At 54.7% G+C, this 13,061-nt stretch overlaps 2 protein-coding genes across 2 annotated transcripts; both read left to right on the top strand.

Annotated features, from left to right (window-relative positions):
• Positions 1-327: 327 nt before the first annotated feature.
• DHRS11 (dehydrogenase/reductase 11) lies at positions 328-7,957 on the top strand (the record flags this gene model as incomplete). Its single annotated transcript, XM_084237692.1, has 7 exons — positions 328-474; positions 3,348-3,557; positions 6,046-6,140; positions 6,680-6,809; positions 7,423-7,515; positions 7,732-7,797; positions 7,916-7,957. 7 exons carry the CDS (start codon positions 328-330, stop codon positions 7,955-7,957), a joined length of 783 nt encoding a protein of 260 aa, XP_084093818.1.
• Positions 7,958-9,568: 1,611 nt separating this feature from the next.
• Positions 9,569-12,752, top strand: MRM1 (mitochondrial rRNA methyltransferase 1; the record flags this gene model as incomplete). The annotated part of the gene is made up of 5 exons (XM_084237950.1): positions 9,569-10,131; positions 10,335-10,428; positions 12,008-12,140; positions 12,239-12,358; positions 12,580-12,752. 5 exons carry the CDS (start codon positions 9,569-9,571, stop codon positions 12,750-12,752), a joined length of 1,083 nt encoding a protein of 360 aa, XP_084094076.1.
• Positions 12,753-13,061: the final 309 nt, after the last annotated feature.

Raw genomic sequence — 13,061 nt, 5'->3', positions numbered from 1 at the left:
CGCGCTCGGCGGGCCGGAAGGGGCGGGGCGCGCCGCGCAGGGGCGGGCCGGCGGGCCGGAAGGGGCGGGGCGCGCCGCGCAGGGGCGGGCCGGCGGGCGGCGGCGTCCTCCGGCGGGATGTGGCCGAGCTCCGAGGAGCGGAGGGTGGAGTCCCGGGCGGGGGCCGGCCCAAGCGGAGGCGGGCCCAGGCGCGTCCCGGACGGGGGCCGGCCGGCGGCGGCCGCCTCCGCGGTGATAAGAGAGCGGCCGAGCGCCTGCGAGCCGGGGCGCAGCTCCGCGGTCTCGGTCCCCAGCTCGCCGGGCGGCGCGGGCGGGCGGCTGAGGATCATGGCCAGGGCCGGCATGGAGCGGTGGCGCGACCGGCTGGCCCTGGTGACGGGGGCCTCGGGGGGCATCGGCGCGGCGGTGGCCCGGGCCCTCGTCCAGCAGGGACTGAAGGTGGTGGGCTGTGCCCGCACCGTCGGCAACATCGAGGTAAGGTCCGCCCCGAGCGGCGGGCTCCGGGAGGCGTTTCCGCCGGGCTGGGGTCCGGTGGGGGAGGGGTGGCCGGGGTCGGGCTGCGGGCGCTGCCCCCGCCGCCCGCCCCCCGAGTCATGTGCTGCGGGCTCGAGGGGTGGAGGGTGAGGGGCCCCGGGATCCCCACATGGGCCTCTGCTTGGCTTTTCTGAGTCCCGTCTGCTCCGGAGCTGTGTCTCCTGACAGCCCACTCCACTGTAACAGCCTCCACTCCTCGGAGTCTCTCTTCCCCCTGCCTCCTGGCCAGGGTACGGGGCTTGGGCAAGGGGAAGCCGGAGGCCGGGCGCCCGCTCGGCAGCCAGGGCGAAGGAAAGACAGCTCTCTGGCCTCAGCGGCCGGGCTGGCTGCTGGACTGCTTCCTCTGGCTCGCGCAGGGGGCCCTCAAGCCGAGCAGTGTCCGGCCAGCCAAATGAGCAGGAGCTACAGGTTTTGATCATGATCATTTTTTACCCAAGATTGAAGGTGGGTCGGGAGAGAGTGGAGCTTTTCACGAGGCTCGGCCTCTCCCCCAAATCTGAGAGTTAACCCCTACTAGTTGGCATAAGGGAGGAACGGGGTGGACTGAATAGGTGGAACAGGGCATCCGAACATGTGAGCCCTGAGGGGATAAATCAAGATGGAACTGGAACTCCTGGCTTTTTTTTTATATAATTTTTTTTAAAGATTTATTTATCTATACAAGCACTGGGTACAGTCAGAAGCGCGGGGTTGGGGGGAGAGGGGCGGGCTGAGAGGATTCACCAGAGCCAGAGCCGGGAACAGAACAGGCAGACTGACGAAATACACTGCTGAGGGGAGCAGCGGGCGAGACAGGAGAGGTCTGCTGCACCTTGTGGATTTCTCCCTGGCCAGCCGCTGGGATCAAACACACGCTGCAGAGGCTGTGGACAGTTTCACAGTGCAGCGCTCAACCGCCTGCACCACCAGCGGAGGCCCTCCTGGCTTTTAACATGGGTTGGGAGCCCCCAGAATTGTGAGCAACAGGAGCTCAGAGAAAAATGAAATGAAGTTGACCACATGGGATCGGGGAGGAAGGGGAGAGAAATTTTCATCTTTGCCACTGATCACTCTGAGGGTTTGGGCTTTATTGCCACCACTGCTCAAAGTCCCTGGGCTGGGATGGGATAAGGAGACTTTGTGTGGGGTCAGGGGGACAAGGTGGATGGGAAGGACTGTCCCCGCCCCTGCTGCTTACCAAAGGTATACTTTATAACCTCCTAGACAGTCCCAAGGTCACCTGGCCACACCGTTGTGCCACACTGCCCCTCCCTTTTTCCCATTCTGAGGTGCTCAGGTTCCAATCCCAGCCTTGGAGCCTAAAGGATCAGGACAGGAATTAGAACAGTGTATTCCTTAATTTGAAAGCTGCTATTGCTTTCTCTTCCTATTCCCTCTACCCCTAATTCAGGAAAGGAGGTCCCTGAGTCTCAAGGAAATCCCTAGGCTGCTCACTCAGATCTGTGATGACTCCATGTAATGGGGAGAGACTGAGGAGACTGACATGATTTCAGGTCATTTCTGAGGATAGGTGAGAAGATGGTCCAGGAAACACAGGTGGGGCAATGAGGAAGGAGTGACAGAGAAATATATCAGTCCCTCCTCCATTCTGGCTTTTCTAGGGTGCTTTGGAGTCTGGAGGAGGAAGAGAGAATATGCACGTTAAGGGAGAGGAGAATTCCAGGTTTCCTTGCTCATTGTCTGCTTTTATTAATTGATTGATATTAAAAATTGGAGTATGTAACTCCTGTTTCCTAAGGTGGTCCTGAGTAGGTGACATTGAGTAAAGGGGGGCTTCTGGGCCCCAGAGGACTGTACCTTTTAAACTCATGGAAAGTTAAAGCAGGAAAGAATTTCCTAGGTCATCTGATCCAGCCCTTTATTTCCAGCTTGGTTTTGGGGAAGGAAGGGACTCCAGGCCAGGGCAGCTAGCCAAGCTAGCCTTCCTCTAGGGCACCTCACACGCCCCAGCCCTCTCCCGTCCACATATGTACACAGTCACCTTCACAACGCTCGTGCCCAGTCACTGGACTACATGGCCACACAGCTTGTTTGCGTCCTGCTTCTCACTGTCAGCATGCCTCGCAGTCTTCTCAGCAGCTCCGCTTTCTCAGTTCTTTCTTCAGGGCTCTTCAGAGTTGGGGGCCGTAGAGATACACAGGGGCTTTCTGATGTTACATGTCACCTGACTCACAACACAGTCTCCAGAGAAACTTTGGGGCTGGGAGGAAGGGGTCAGAGGGAAAGAATCTGTCCTGACTTCCTGATCCTTCCTATAAGTAGGGAGTAGCATCTGGACTCGATTTGAAAAGTTGTATGTGGGAACTCCAAGCCAACTAGCTGCACTCTGTGGAAGGGATTGGATGAGGTGATAGCAGAGTCGAGGCTCTGGCATAACCAACAACTTGACTCTCGGCACTGCTGGAAGAAGAACAGGGTGGGGTAAGAGGTGTGACTTACCTGTGAGTAGAGAAGGTGTTTCCATTGGTAGAAAATGAACTCAGCTATATGTGAGGCAGAAAAGAGATTGCACTCCAGTTTCAGGATCTCCAGCCGTTTGCCCTTGGTAGAACTGAAGGCTCGAGTTTGTCCGTAAGGTTCCTCCATGGATGATTCCATTTTCCCCCTCCCTCACTCAGGGAGTGCTCTCATCCCCTGGACTTTGACCAAAGAAGACAAGCTTTGGGGATGGGCAGTCCTAACATCCCTATGGCACAAAGGTGGCCACCAAGGAGGGAGTCTATGAGTGGTGCCTGTGGAAGGAGGTTGTCTCTGGGTGGGGAGGTGTGGGCATGAGCAGCTCACCCCAGTTAGACCCCTGTTGGGTTTCATAGGAGCTGGCTGCTGAATGTAAGAGTGCAGGCTACCCCGGGACTTTGATCCCCTACAGATGTGACCTGTCAAATGAAGAGGACATTCTCTCCATGTTCTCGGCTGTCCGCTCTCAGCACAGCGGTGTGGACATTTGCATCAACAACGCCGGCTTGGCCCGCCCTGACACCCTGCTCTCAGGCAGCACCAGTGGCTGGAAGGACATGTTCAATGTAAGGGCGCCAGGTGGCTTTGGGGGGCTGGGGGGAGAGCTGGTGACCAGGGCTTTGTGAACCAGAGGGCTGCTGGAGACAACAGGGGCACCTTTGGGTTCCTACCTGGGGCACTGTAACTCACTCCACTGGAGGGACAGCAAGTGGAAGAATGGCTGTGTCTTTTCCATACTTTTCTGTGAACCCCTGGGGGCAGTTCTTAAAGTCTAGACTGATTTGCCCTTGTGGGAAGAAAGACTGGTGGGGGGAGAGCTGCTGTTTTTTGGATGTCCCCCAGGTGTCAGTGCCATTCTGAGTGCTTGGGAACATGGTGTTATGGGAAGAAAAGAGACAAGGGATGAAGTTCTCCCCCAGTCCTGCCAGTAACTGGTTATCCTCTCTGAGCCCCAGTATTTCACATTTAGTTGGGATGAACACACACTATCATATGTGGGGTCCAGTAGGTACATAAGCGAGTGACTGGGGTCGGGTGGGGCCTACAGTAGGTGGAGAGAGCACACAGCCACAGGGGGAGGCCACTGCTGAAGCCCAGCCTTCTTGCTATGTGGCAGAGTGAGGCTGGTGTGGCCAGAACTTATGATTGCTTTGAGAAGTGGGGAGCCCTGATTTTTTTTAAATATTTATTTATGCATACAAGAACTGGGGTATAGGCCAGAGATGTGGGGGGTGAGAGGATTCACCAGAGACAGAGTGGGGAACAGAACAGGCAGACTGACTGAAATACACTGCTGAGGGGAGCAGCGGGCCATTCAGGAGAGGTCTGCTGCGCCATGTGGGTAGCTCCCTGGCCGGGGATCGAACCATGCTGCAGTGGCTGTAGATAGCTTCATAGGTTGCATCTTAACCCCTTGTGCCACCAGGGAGGCCCCAAGGGAGGATTTATATGTGACATCCCACACCTCTCCCTCACTCAACCCTCAATTCCACCAGGGCAAGGAGTTTTTATTCTCTGGCATAACCTCAGCCCATAAATACTCAATAATAAGTTGGTATAGAAGGAGGGAAACCTTCGAATACTCGTTGGAAATGCATTTTAAATGTTTTTTAAATATGTATGGGTCAAACACAGCCTTTAGAACATGGGTTTTCAACCTTTAGATTATACTGTGTGGTAATCTTAAGATAGGAAAGTAATCTGAGAAGTAGAAGCCAGTGTGTCAATGGGATGTGTTCCCCCCACAATCCTTTTCATATTTGCTGACAGTAGGTGCTTGGGCCTGGAAATAAAACAAGCAAAAAATGAAATTGAAGCACTGTTCCTGCCTTTAGAGAGCTCTCTGGGAGATCTGAGTTACAGTCTTCACCTGCAGCAAGTGGGTCTCTAAGTCTGGGCCTTACCTTGCCCGTCTGTAAAATGCCCATCTGTAAGTAAGGCTCCTTTCAGCCTACACATTGGGTAATTCTGTTAGGGTCTTCCTATGAGGCATCTTCTCTATTCCCAGCCCTGGCTCCCAGACCTGGAAGATTCACTCCCTGGCTGCAGGGGTATCTGTTTCTCCTACTCTATCTGTCCTCGGGAGCTGAGTTCTCTGCCCCACAAACCCACATTGCTTAGAGGACCAGAAACGGCTGAAAGCTTCTGGGTTTTTCTGCTGTGAACACTGTGGCAGGTTAACAGGGAGGGTATTCTGTCCTGATGCTTGGCTCTCACACCTGATAAAGAAAAACATTTAATCTCCCAGCTGGAGCCCTCTCTTCCCAAGAGGAGAGACACGAGGACCTGCTGAAAGCTTTATCTCTGCCTGTCCTTATGGCTGAGGCTAAGGGGTGGGGCTGGGCAGGAACTTTAGAGCAGAGACACTTCTTTACTCCATATCATGAAGGGTGGGGATTTAGGGTCACCTCTGCTAGAGTGTGTCTGTGTGTGCAGAGGCCAAGGAAGTCCCCCTCCCCATGTCCTTGTAGGTGGAACAGAGATTAAAGGAAGGCATGGAGAAAGGTGGGCCAGGCCTTTTTCCGCTTGTTGTCTCAAGGGAGGTGATTCGGAAGGAGCAGGAGGAGCTGAGAAAGGTTGGGAGAGTCTTAAGTTCTGTGCTTAAATAGAGAGATTTTGAAAACCATTTTAGGAAGAATTTTAGGGTGTTCAGTAGAGCGTAGGCCAGGGACTCTGTCCTAGAGAAGAATGGAGTATTTGGGGAAGAAAAGGAGATGCCTCTCTAAGGCGGAAGTTTTGTTTGTAGAGGGGATGGCCAAGACAGGGAGTCTTTTGGATCCTGGCTAGGTTTGGCTCAGGGGTGGGGTGGAGGGGTGGCTTCCGTTGGTGGGGGGGTCACCTGGGAGAGGAGCTGCCTCTCTGCCAGCTGAGACTGGAGGCTTCCAGGGAAGAGGCATTGAAGGCAAGGTTCCTGGGCCCCATCATCAGTGTCTAGGAGGACCTGGACACTATTTTGGAATGCCAGTACCCCCTCCCTGGGGGTGCTCTGGGGTTCCATCAGCTGCTGAGATGGGCCCAAGCTGGCGACATCCCAATGCCATTCCTGGCCTGCAGGTGAATGTACTGGCCCTCAGCATCTGCACGCGGGAAGCCTACCAGTCCATGAAGGAGCGGAAGGTGGATGACGGGCACATCATTAACATCAACAGGTGAGGCCACCAGCCAGGGCTGGGTGACCTGCTGCAGCTCATTTGAATCTCTTTGGCCCTCAGTCTCCTTGGTGGTGAAATTGGGGTTTAATACCCAGTTAAAACCCAAATGGCATGATCTTGGTGGGGGTTCTCCTGGGACTATTTCTCCATTCCTCAGGCCTGAGAGTGAACCCCACCTCGTGGTACAAAGGAAGCTTACACATCTGGGAGGGGAGGCATGGCCTCCCTTGGGGAAGAACCCTAAAGGGAGTAGATACACCAGTTGACGCGCAGATGAAATTGAGAGGTTCTCACAGCCTGCATGACCATGAGAGTAGATTATATGGTCCGTGTAGGGAGGACTTCTAGGAAGAGTAGGGCTTTCAGGAGCTGCTTGAAGAAGACATTATTGAGCCATGAGGAAGGTCTCTAGAGGGGCCCTTTAAAAGGTTTCTCTGCTAGCATCTAGGTAGTGGGGTTGACAGGTAAGCAGGGGGCACTGCTGTTCTCTTGCGAGCTTCACTCTTTCTTCTTTTCCTTTCCCTCCTTCCACCCAGCATGTCTGGCCACCGAGTGGTACCCCAGTCTGTGGTCCATTTCTATAGTGCTACCAAATATGCCGTCACCGCGCTGACTGAGGGACTGAGGCAAGAACTTCGGGAGGCCCAGACCCACATCCGAGCCACGGTGAGGCTGTGGCCCGGCCCTGGTGGGTAGGCCTGGGGCCTCCCCACCCCATATACTACTGCCCAGGATGCCTGTGTCCAGTGTGTGCTGCTTAAAGCTCCTGGGAGTGCACTGGGTACAGATCTGACTCTGCTGCTACTTGCATCGCTCTGCCAGTGCTTGACTTTCCTCATTTCACAGACTCTGAGGTGGGAGGTGGCTGACCTAAAGGGAATATGAACTGGCGAGTTCAGGGAAAGCAAGTGATTGTGGGAAATCAGGTGCACTGTGGCAGAAATTTGGGGTTTTGGGCCATGAGACCTTGGGTAACTCACTCAACCTCTCCAGGCCTCTGTCTTTGTAAACTATTGATGATAATACCTATGAAGTTTTGAGGGGCACCTTTTTGTAAAATGGCCTATTCGGGCTTTGTAGATAGTAGTTACCATTGTGGTAGCAGCCAGTGGCAGTTCTGGAGGGAAGAGTTAGCTGCTAGACATTGGGCAGCCATCACTGTGAAGCTGGGCTCTGGTGGCTCCATCCTTGCCCTCTAATTTTCCCAAGGCCCGGCTTTTGACAGGGGCAGGGAGGGGGCAAAGCTCAGCCCCTGACTAGCCCCTCTCTGTTGGTCCAGTGCATATCTCCAGGATTGGTGGAGACACAGTTTGCCTTCAAACTGCACGACAAGGATCCTGAGAAGGCAGCTGCCACCTATGAGCAGATAAAGGTGGGGACTCCCTCTGGGCCTGGCAATCTCCTCACTCCCTAAGTGAAGGCATAGAGTACTCTGGCCTTCACAGCTCCCCCACTTCTAACCAGTCTGTCTCCCTTGTGGAGTGTGGGGGTGGGAGTGTAGAAGCTGGAAAGGACCAGGACCTTGGTGATAGGAGGGAACTTGGGTCCATTCGGTCCTCATCTCACACCTTTACCCTGATGCTCTCAGTGTCTCAAACCTGAAGATGTGGCCGAGGCTGTCCTCTACGTCCTCAGCACCCCCCCACATGTCCAGGTGAGTCTGGCTTGACTGTCTACCCCTGGAGGAATACAGCCAACCCCAGAGAAGGAGAGCAAGGGGGCCTTAAAGGGGTGGGGAGAGTATCTTGCCTGAAGTCTTGTGCCTTCTGCAGATTGGAGACATCCAGATGAGACCCACCGAGCAGGTGACCTAGTTTCCTGTGGGGAGCTCCTCTCATCATCCCTCATGACTTGGTTCCTGCCTCTGATTTTGGGTGTTGATTTTTGGACCCCTGGAGTCTACTTCTTCTCCCTGCTCCCACTAGGAACTAGCAAATTTATTTGAGGTTTTTATATTTTGTCATTGTTTCTACTATGAATGTGAAAAGTTGGCTGGGGAGAGGAGGTGGTGTCTGGTTGTTTTACCTGTTAACTTGTTCTTGGTCCCCTTCTTGGGCTCCTTGGCCCTTGTTTGCTCTTCTTGGTCTCTTTCCTTTAACCTGGAGGAAAGACAGTGGCCCAAAACAGGGCTTTCCCCTATCGTCTTGCACCTTGCCCCAGCCCCTCAGGGATTAGGTGACACAGAGATGCCCTCACCTACCTGCATGGTTATTCGGGGCTCCAGGCCTCCTCCTTTCCCTGCCCTGCTGCCCCCACTGCCCCTTCTCTCCCCCTTCCCAGTTCTCTAGCCCAATCTTGATTTCTCTGTCTCCTAGTGGGGTCATCACTCCGCTCTGGCTATAGCAGCAAAATAGGAGGGCCTGCCTGCCAAGTGGATTTCACTATGATAATTAAAAAAGACAAATTGTTAACAACCAACCATGGCTTCAGGAGTGCCTTTCATTCTTCCCCCTTCTGTTTCCAGAGTGCTTCTGTCAGAACATTTACAGGTGGGTGGAGAGGGCATCAACCCTAGATCACCTTAGGTAGCAGGTAATGGACTTGGGTCTTGAAAACAGGTAGGAGTTTGCCAGCCAGAGAAAGAAGACACATGTGCATGTCTTTGAGGCATAAAAGAACATGTAGTGTGCCAGCAACATAAGAATTAGTGCAGGAGTGAGGTGGGGCTGATCAAGTAGCTCCTACCCAGATTATAGGGGTCTGAGTGCTGAGAAGTCTAGCCATTTGCAGGACAAGTGTGGCCAAGGGCACCAGTTGGTTGGTCAGCCAGTGCATACAGAGCTGTCGCCAGAGCCTCAGAGGCCATTGGGTAGGAAGTTATTGCTAGGAACCTGCTGTCTGAGGTGCTGAGAGGTTCACAGACAGTAGAAGTGCAGAAAGGGGCTGATGCAGAAGCTTCTGAGGAAAATCACTAGCCCCTGGTGGTGGACTGGATATGGGGAGAGACACCAGGACTTAGCTGGTTGAACAGGAGAGCCCCTCAAGTGCCCCTTGATGGTGCCTGAATGAATGCCGCCCTCCAGCCTCCAGGGACCACTAAGGCTCAGAATGCAGGTGGAGTAAGGTCAGCAGCAGCGCCCCTGCCAGGCTAGCGGCAAAGAAGTGGAGGTCGCCGCGCAGGCCTCCCTGCAGGGGGCGCTGTGGGGCCGCCTGGCGGCCGGGCGTGCGCCTGCGTCTCCCGGCGGGGCGGGGCGGGGCGGGGCGGGGCGGGGCCAGCAGAACGCGGAAGTCGCTGCTCACGCGGGGTCGGGCCGCGGTCATTTGGCTGCGGCTTCTGGGCTGTGTCCGGGCCGCGGGTCCTGGCTGGCGGCTCTTCTGAGGTGTCGGGGTGGGGGAGCGACTGGGTTCCCCACACCCGTGCCAGGGGCCCAGGACCGGCCCTCGGCGGGGTGAGCGCTCCCGGGGACGCCGCGGCGGCTGCGGTCATGGCGCTGCCCGCGGTCCTCGGGGCCGAGGCGCGGCGTTGCCCCGGCCGCCTCGTCGCGCGTCGTTTCTCTCGAGCGGCGCGCTGTGGGGTGAGGCCGGGCGGAGAGGAGCTAAGTCGCCTGCGACTGGATGACCTGGCGCCCACCCCGCGGCCGGCGCGGGGGCTGGAGCTGCTGTACGGCCTGTCCCCGTGCCTCCTGGCTCTGCAGGCCGGGCGCCGCCGCGTGGCGCGGCTCCTGCTCCAGGCCGGCAAGTCCGGGCTGCAGGGGCAGCGGGCGGAGCTGCTCCGGGCCGCCGAGGCCCGGGACGTCCCGGTGCTGCGGCCCAGAAGGCAGAAGCTGGACGCCCTGTGCCACTACCAGGTCCACCAGGGCGTCTGCATGGAAGTGAGCCGGCTGCGGCCCCGACCTTGCGCCGAGGTCGCTGTGGCGAGGCCCCGTGACGACCCCCAGCAACTGTGGCTCATCCTCGAGGGGCTTCAGGATCCCCGGAATCTTGGGGCCGTGCTGCGCTCCGCTCACTACCTCGGAGTGGATAAGGTCGTCACTAGCCGGAGAAACAGGCACGGACGTCTTTCTGCCCCTCTCCACACCCCACACCCCCCCCAGTACCCTAATTTGGAGGCACACCGAGTTCCTAAGCACCTTGACCCTTGGGTGGTCCTTCAGCCTGGTTTCCCCATCCCAGAGTTTTCACCCCTAACCCTTGGGAGCTGGGGAGGGCAGAGCATGCCAACCTCACGCCCGGCATGGGGAAACTTTGCAGCTGCCCGCTCACTCCGGTAGTCAGCAAGGCCAGCGCTGGGGCTATGGAAGTGATGGACGTGTTCTCCACTGACGACCTGGCCGGTTTTTTACAGGTAATGGGGAGAAAGGACGGTGAGAAAGAAGCAGAGATGAGACAAGTTCAGCCTCTCCAAAGGCTCTCAGTTGACAGTTGGTTGGGGGCAAGGAGAGAAGGGGCTATGTTGGCAGACCTAATTCTCCTAAACCCCTTTTGGAAGGGAATTTGGAGTTTTAAAAAACTCAAGTGGAGCAGAATCTGAAGTTAGGGACTTTATTCCCTTTACTGCCCTCCTTCCCCAGGCTTACCTGTTTGCCCCTGTGCCTCCTTGTAAATGTGAACTGTGGACTGTGGACAGCAGGCCTGGGCTCCTGCACTATGAACACAGCTTGGACAAGGAGTAGTTTGTGCCTGCCCCATTCCCCTCCCCGCCAACACACACACAAGCAAACAAAATTTTCCATATCTAGGAAGGGTAAACCTGAGAAAGAAACCTCCTTTAGGCCTTGTTTATCTTCAGCTGTGCTTCCTTTTCTGGGCACAAGAGGGCAGTATTGCCTTGCCTTTGGCAGCTCCCCTGACCATCCCCTGGCCTCCCAAATCTGTTCTTACATCTCTTTTTTATATATATTTCTATATATAGGAAACATACATAAATACACATATACGGATATATATTCACTTCTTGTGGTCTCATCCAATCTCACGATGACTTTAAATACTAGCTATATTTGAATGCCTCCCAAATATATATCCTAGCCTGGATCTTGCTCCTGAACCCCAGATTCACATACCTAGTTGACTACTTTACAGCTCTTTTTTGCTGTTGAATAGGCACACATTTCCAGTGCCAAGCACCTGTTCCTTCTGCAGACTTAACCCAGATCAATAGATTGCAATTCCATCCCTTCAGGTTTAGACCCAAAACCTTGATATCCTTCAAGTTTGATTCTTCCTGCCCTCACACCCTCTGTGCTTTGTGTTTTACCTTGAAATTAATTCCATTTCTCATGACCTCCACTCCAAGCACTCTGGCTCAAGCCCCCATCAGTCTCCTGCCTGTACTCTTGCAGAAACCTACTTGTCTTGCTTCTGTTAACAGTTCTTAACCAACACAGAATGCAGAGTGGTTCTGCTGAAACATAAATCAGATCTTGTTATTCTTCTGATCAAAAGCCAAGGTTCTTCCAGTGGCCTTTGAGACCCTACCTTACGTGGTCCTTTGTTCCCTCTCCTGTCCCAGTGGCTCCCTTCCCACTGGCCACTTTGCTGCTCTGCTGTTCCTCACACATACCAGGTAAGCACCTGCCTTTCAGCCTTTGCATTTACTGATTCTGCCTAGAATGTTCTTCCTCCAGATGTCTACACAGTGGTCCTTCATCTTCATTTCTACACTCAAAAGTCACTTAAGTGCGACCTTCCCTGAACATCCTTCCAGGAGGCTGGGCTTTTGTCTTGCTCTCTGTTCATCGCCCTGTCCCCAATGCCTAGCGCAGAGTCTGCCCATGCCAGGTGCCTCAAGACTGCTGGCTGAATTGCATGGGTCAACAAGGAAGTGAATATGTGGGCAAGGCCAGGCTACTCCTTGCCCAAGGCTCTCATGAAGGTTTAGCAAGCTAGAAAGCTAGAGTGTGATTTCTTTATCCCCTTTTCAGGCCAAAGCCCAGCAAGGCTGGCTTGTAGCTGGCACAATGGGCTCCCTGGAACCCGAGGCTTACCACTCCTCTGAGATCCCCATCACAAGTTGCTTGGAGTTCCTGTGGGACCAGCCTACTCTCCTGGTGCTGGGTAAGTGGGTAGCCTTATTTTTCTGCACAGATGTGCATTTCCCGAGCACCTGATGTCCAGCTGGGACATCCCTAACACTGCACCCCTGTGCCCTGTAGGGAACGAGGGCTCTGGTCTGTCCCCGGAGGTGCAGGCCTCCTGCCAGCTTCTCCTTACCATCCTGCCTGGACGGCAGCTACCCCCTGGATTTGAGTCCTTGAATGTCTCTGTGGCTGCAGGTGAGTCTACCCTCCCTTCCCTTTACACCCTCCGTAATCTTTCATCCTAAACATGTTTCTCGATCTTTCTGTGACTCAGTTGCTTTACATGCAGAATGAGGAAAATGAATCCTTTTGAGGATGCAGTGAGGGAGAGCCTGGTATGTGTCAAGGGCGCCATACCCAGTCCTTCCTCTGTTCATTCCTCTTTCTTCCCCTTGTCCTTCTGTCTGTCTTCGCAGGAATTCTTCTTCACTCTATTTGCAGCCAGAGAAAAGGTTTTCCTGCAGAGGGGAAGAGAGGACAACTTCTCCAAGAATCCAAAGAACCCTCAGTGACATGTGAAAAGCCCAGAGTGGCTCAGGACCCTGGACTGTCTTCTGGTTCAGAAAAAGAGAGGCAAGATGGAGGCTGACTCGGACTGTCCCAGGTGTGTGTGCTGGGCGGCACACATCCACACGCTCGAATGTGCCAGAGTCTCTTGCTTGAGTGTGCACCCGGGTCCCTATTAACCACTGTCTTGGGTAGAGAACAGGGGAAGTTCAGTCTCCTGTTTTTATTTTGGATAAGCAGTTGGAGATGTTAGCTTCTTAATTTCCAGGGTGTGCTAGGATATAGGGTCTCTTTCCTCCAGGAAGTCAAGGGAAAGTCTAAATGTCTTAAGGTAATCTGGCAGCCCAATCCAAGGGTCCTGTTCCTCTTGAATCAATGTGAGAATGTAGAG

The sequence above is a fragment of the Talpa europaea genome (genome assembly GCF_964194135.1).
Source record: "Talpa europaea genome assembly, chromosome: 7".
NCBI classification, from domain to species: Eukaryota; Metazoa; Chordata; class Mammalia; order Eulipotyphla; family Talpidae; genus Talpa; species Talpa europaea.
This window is presented reverse-complemented; position numbering and strand designations above follow the sequence as displayed.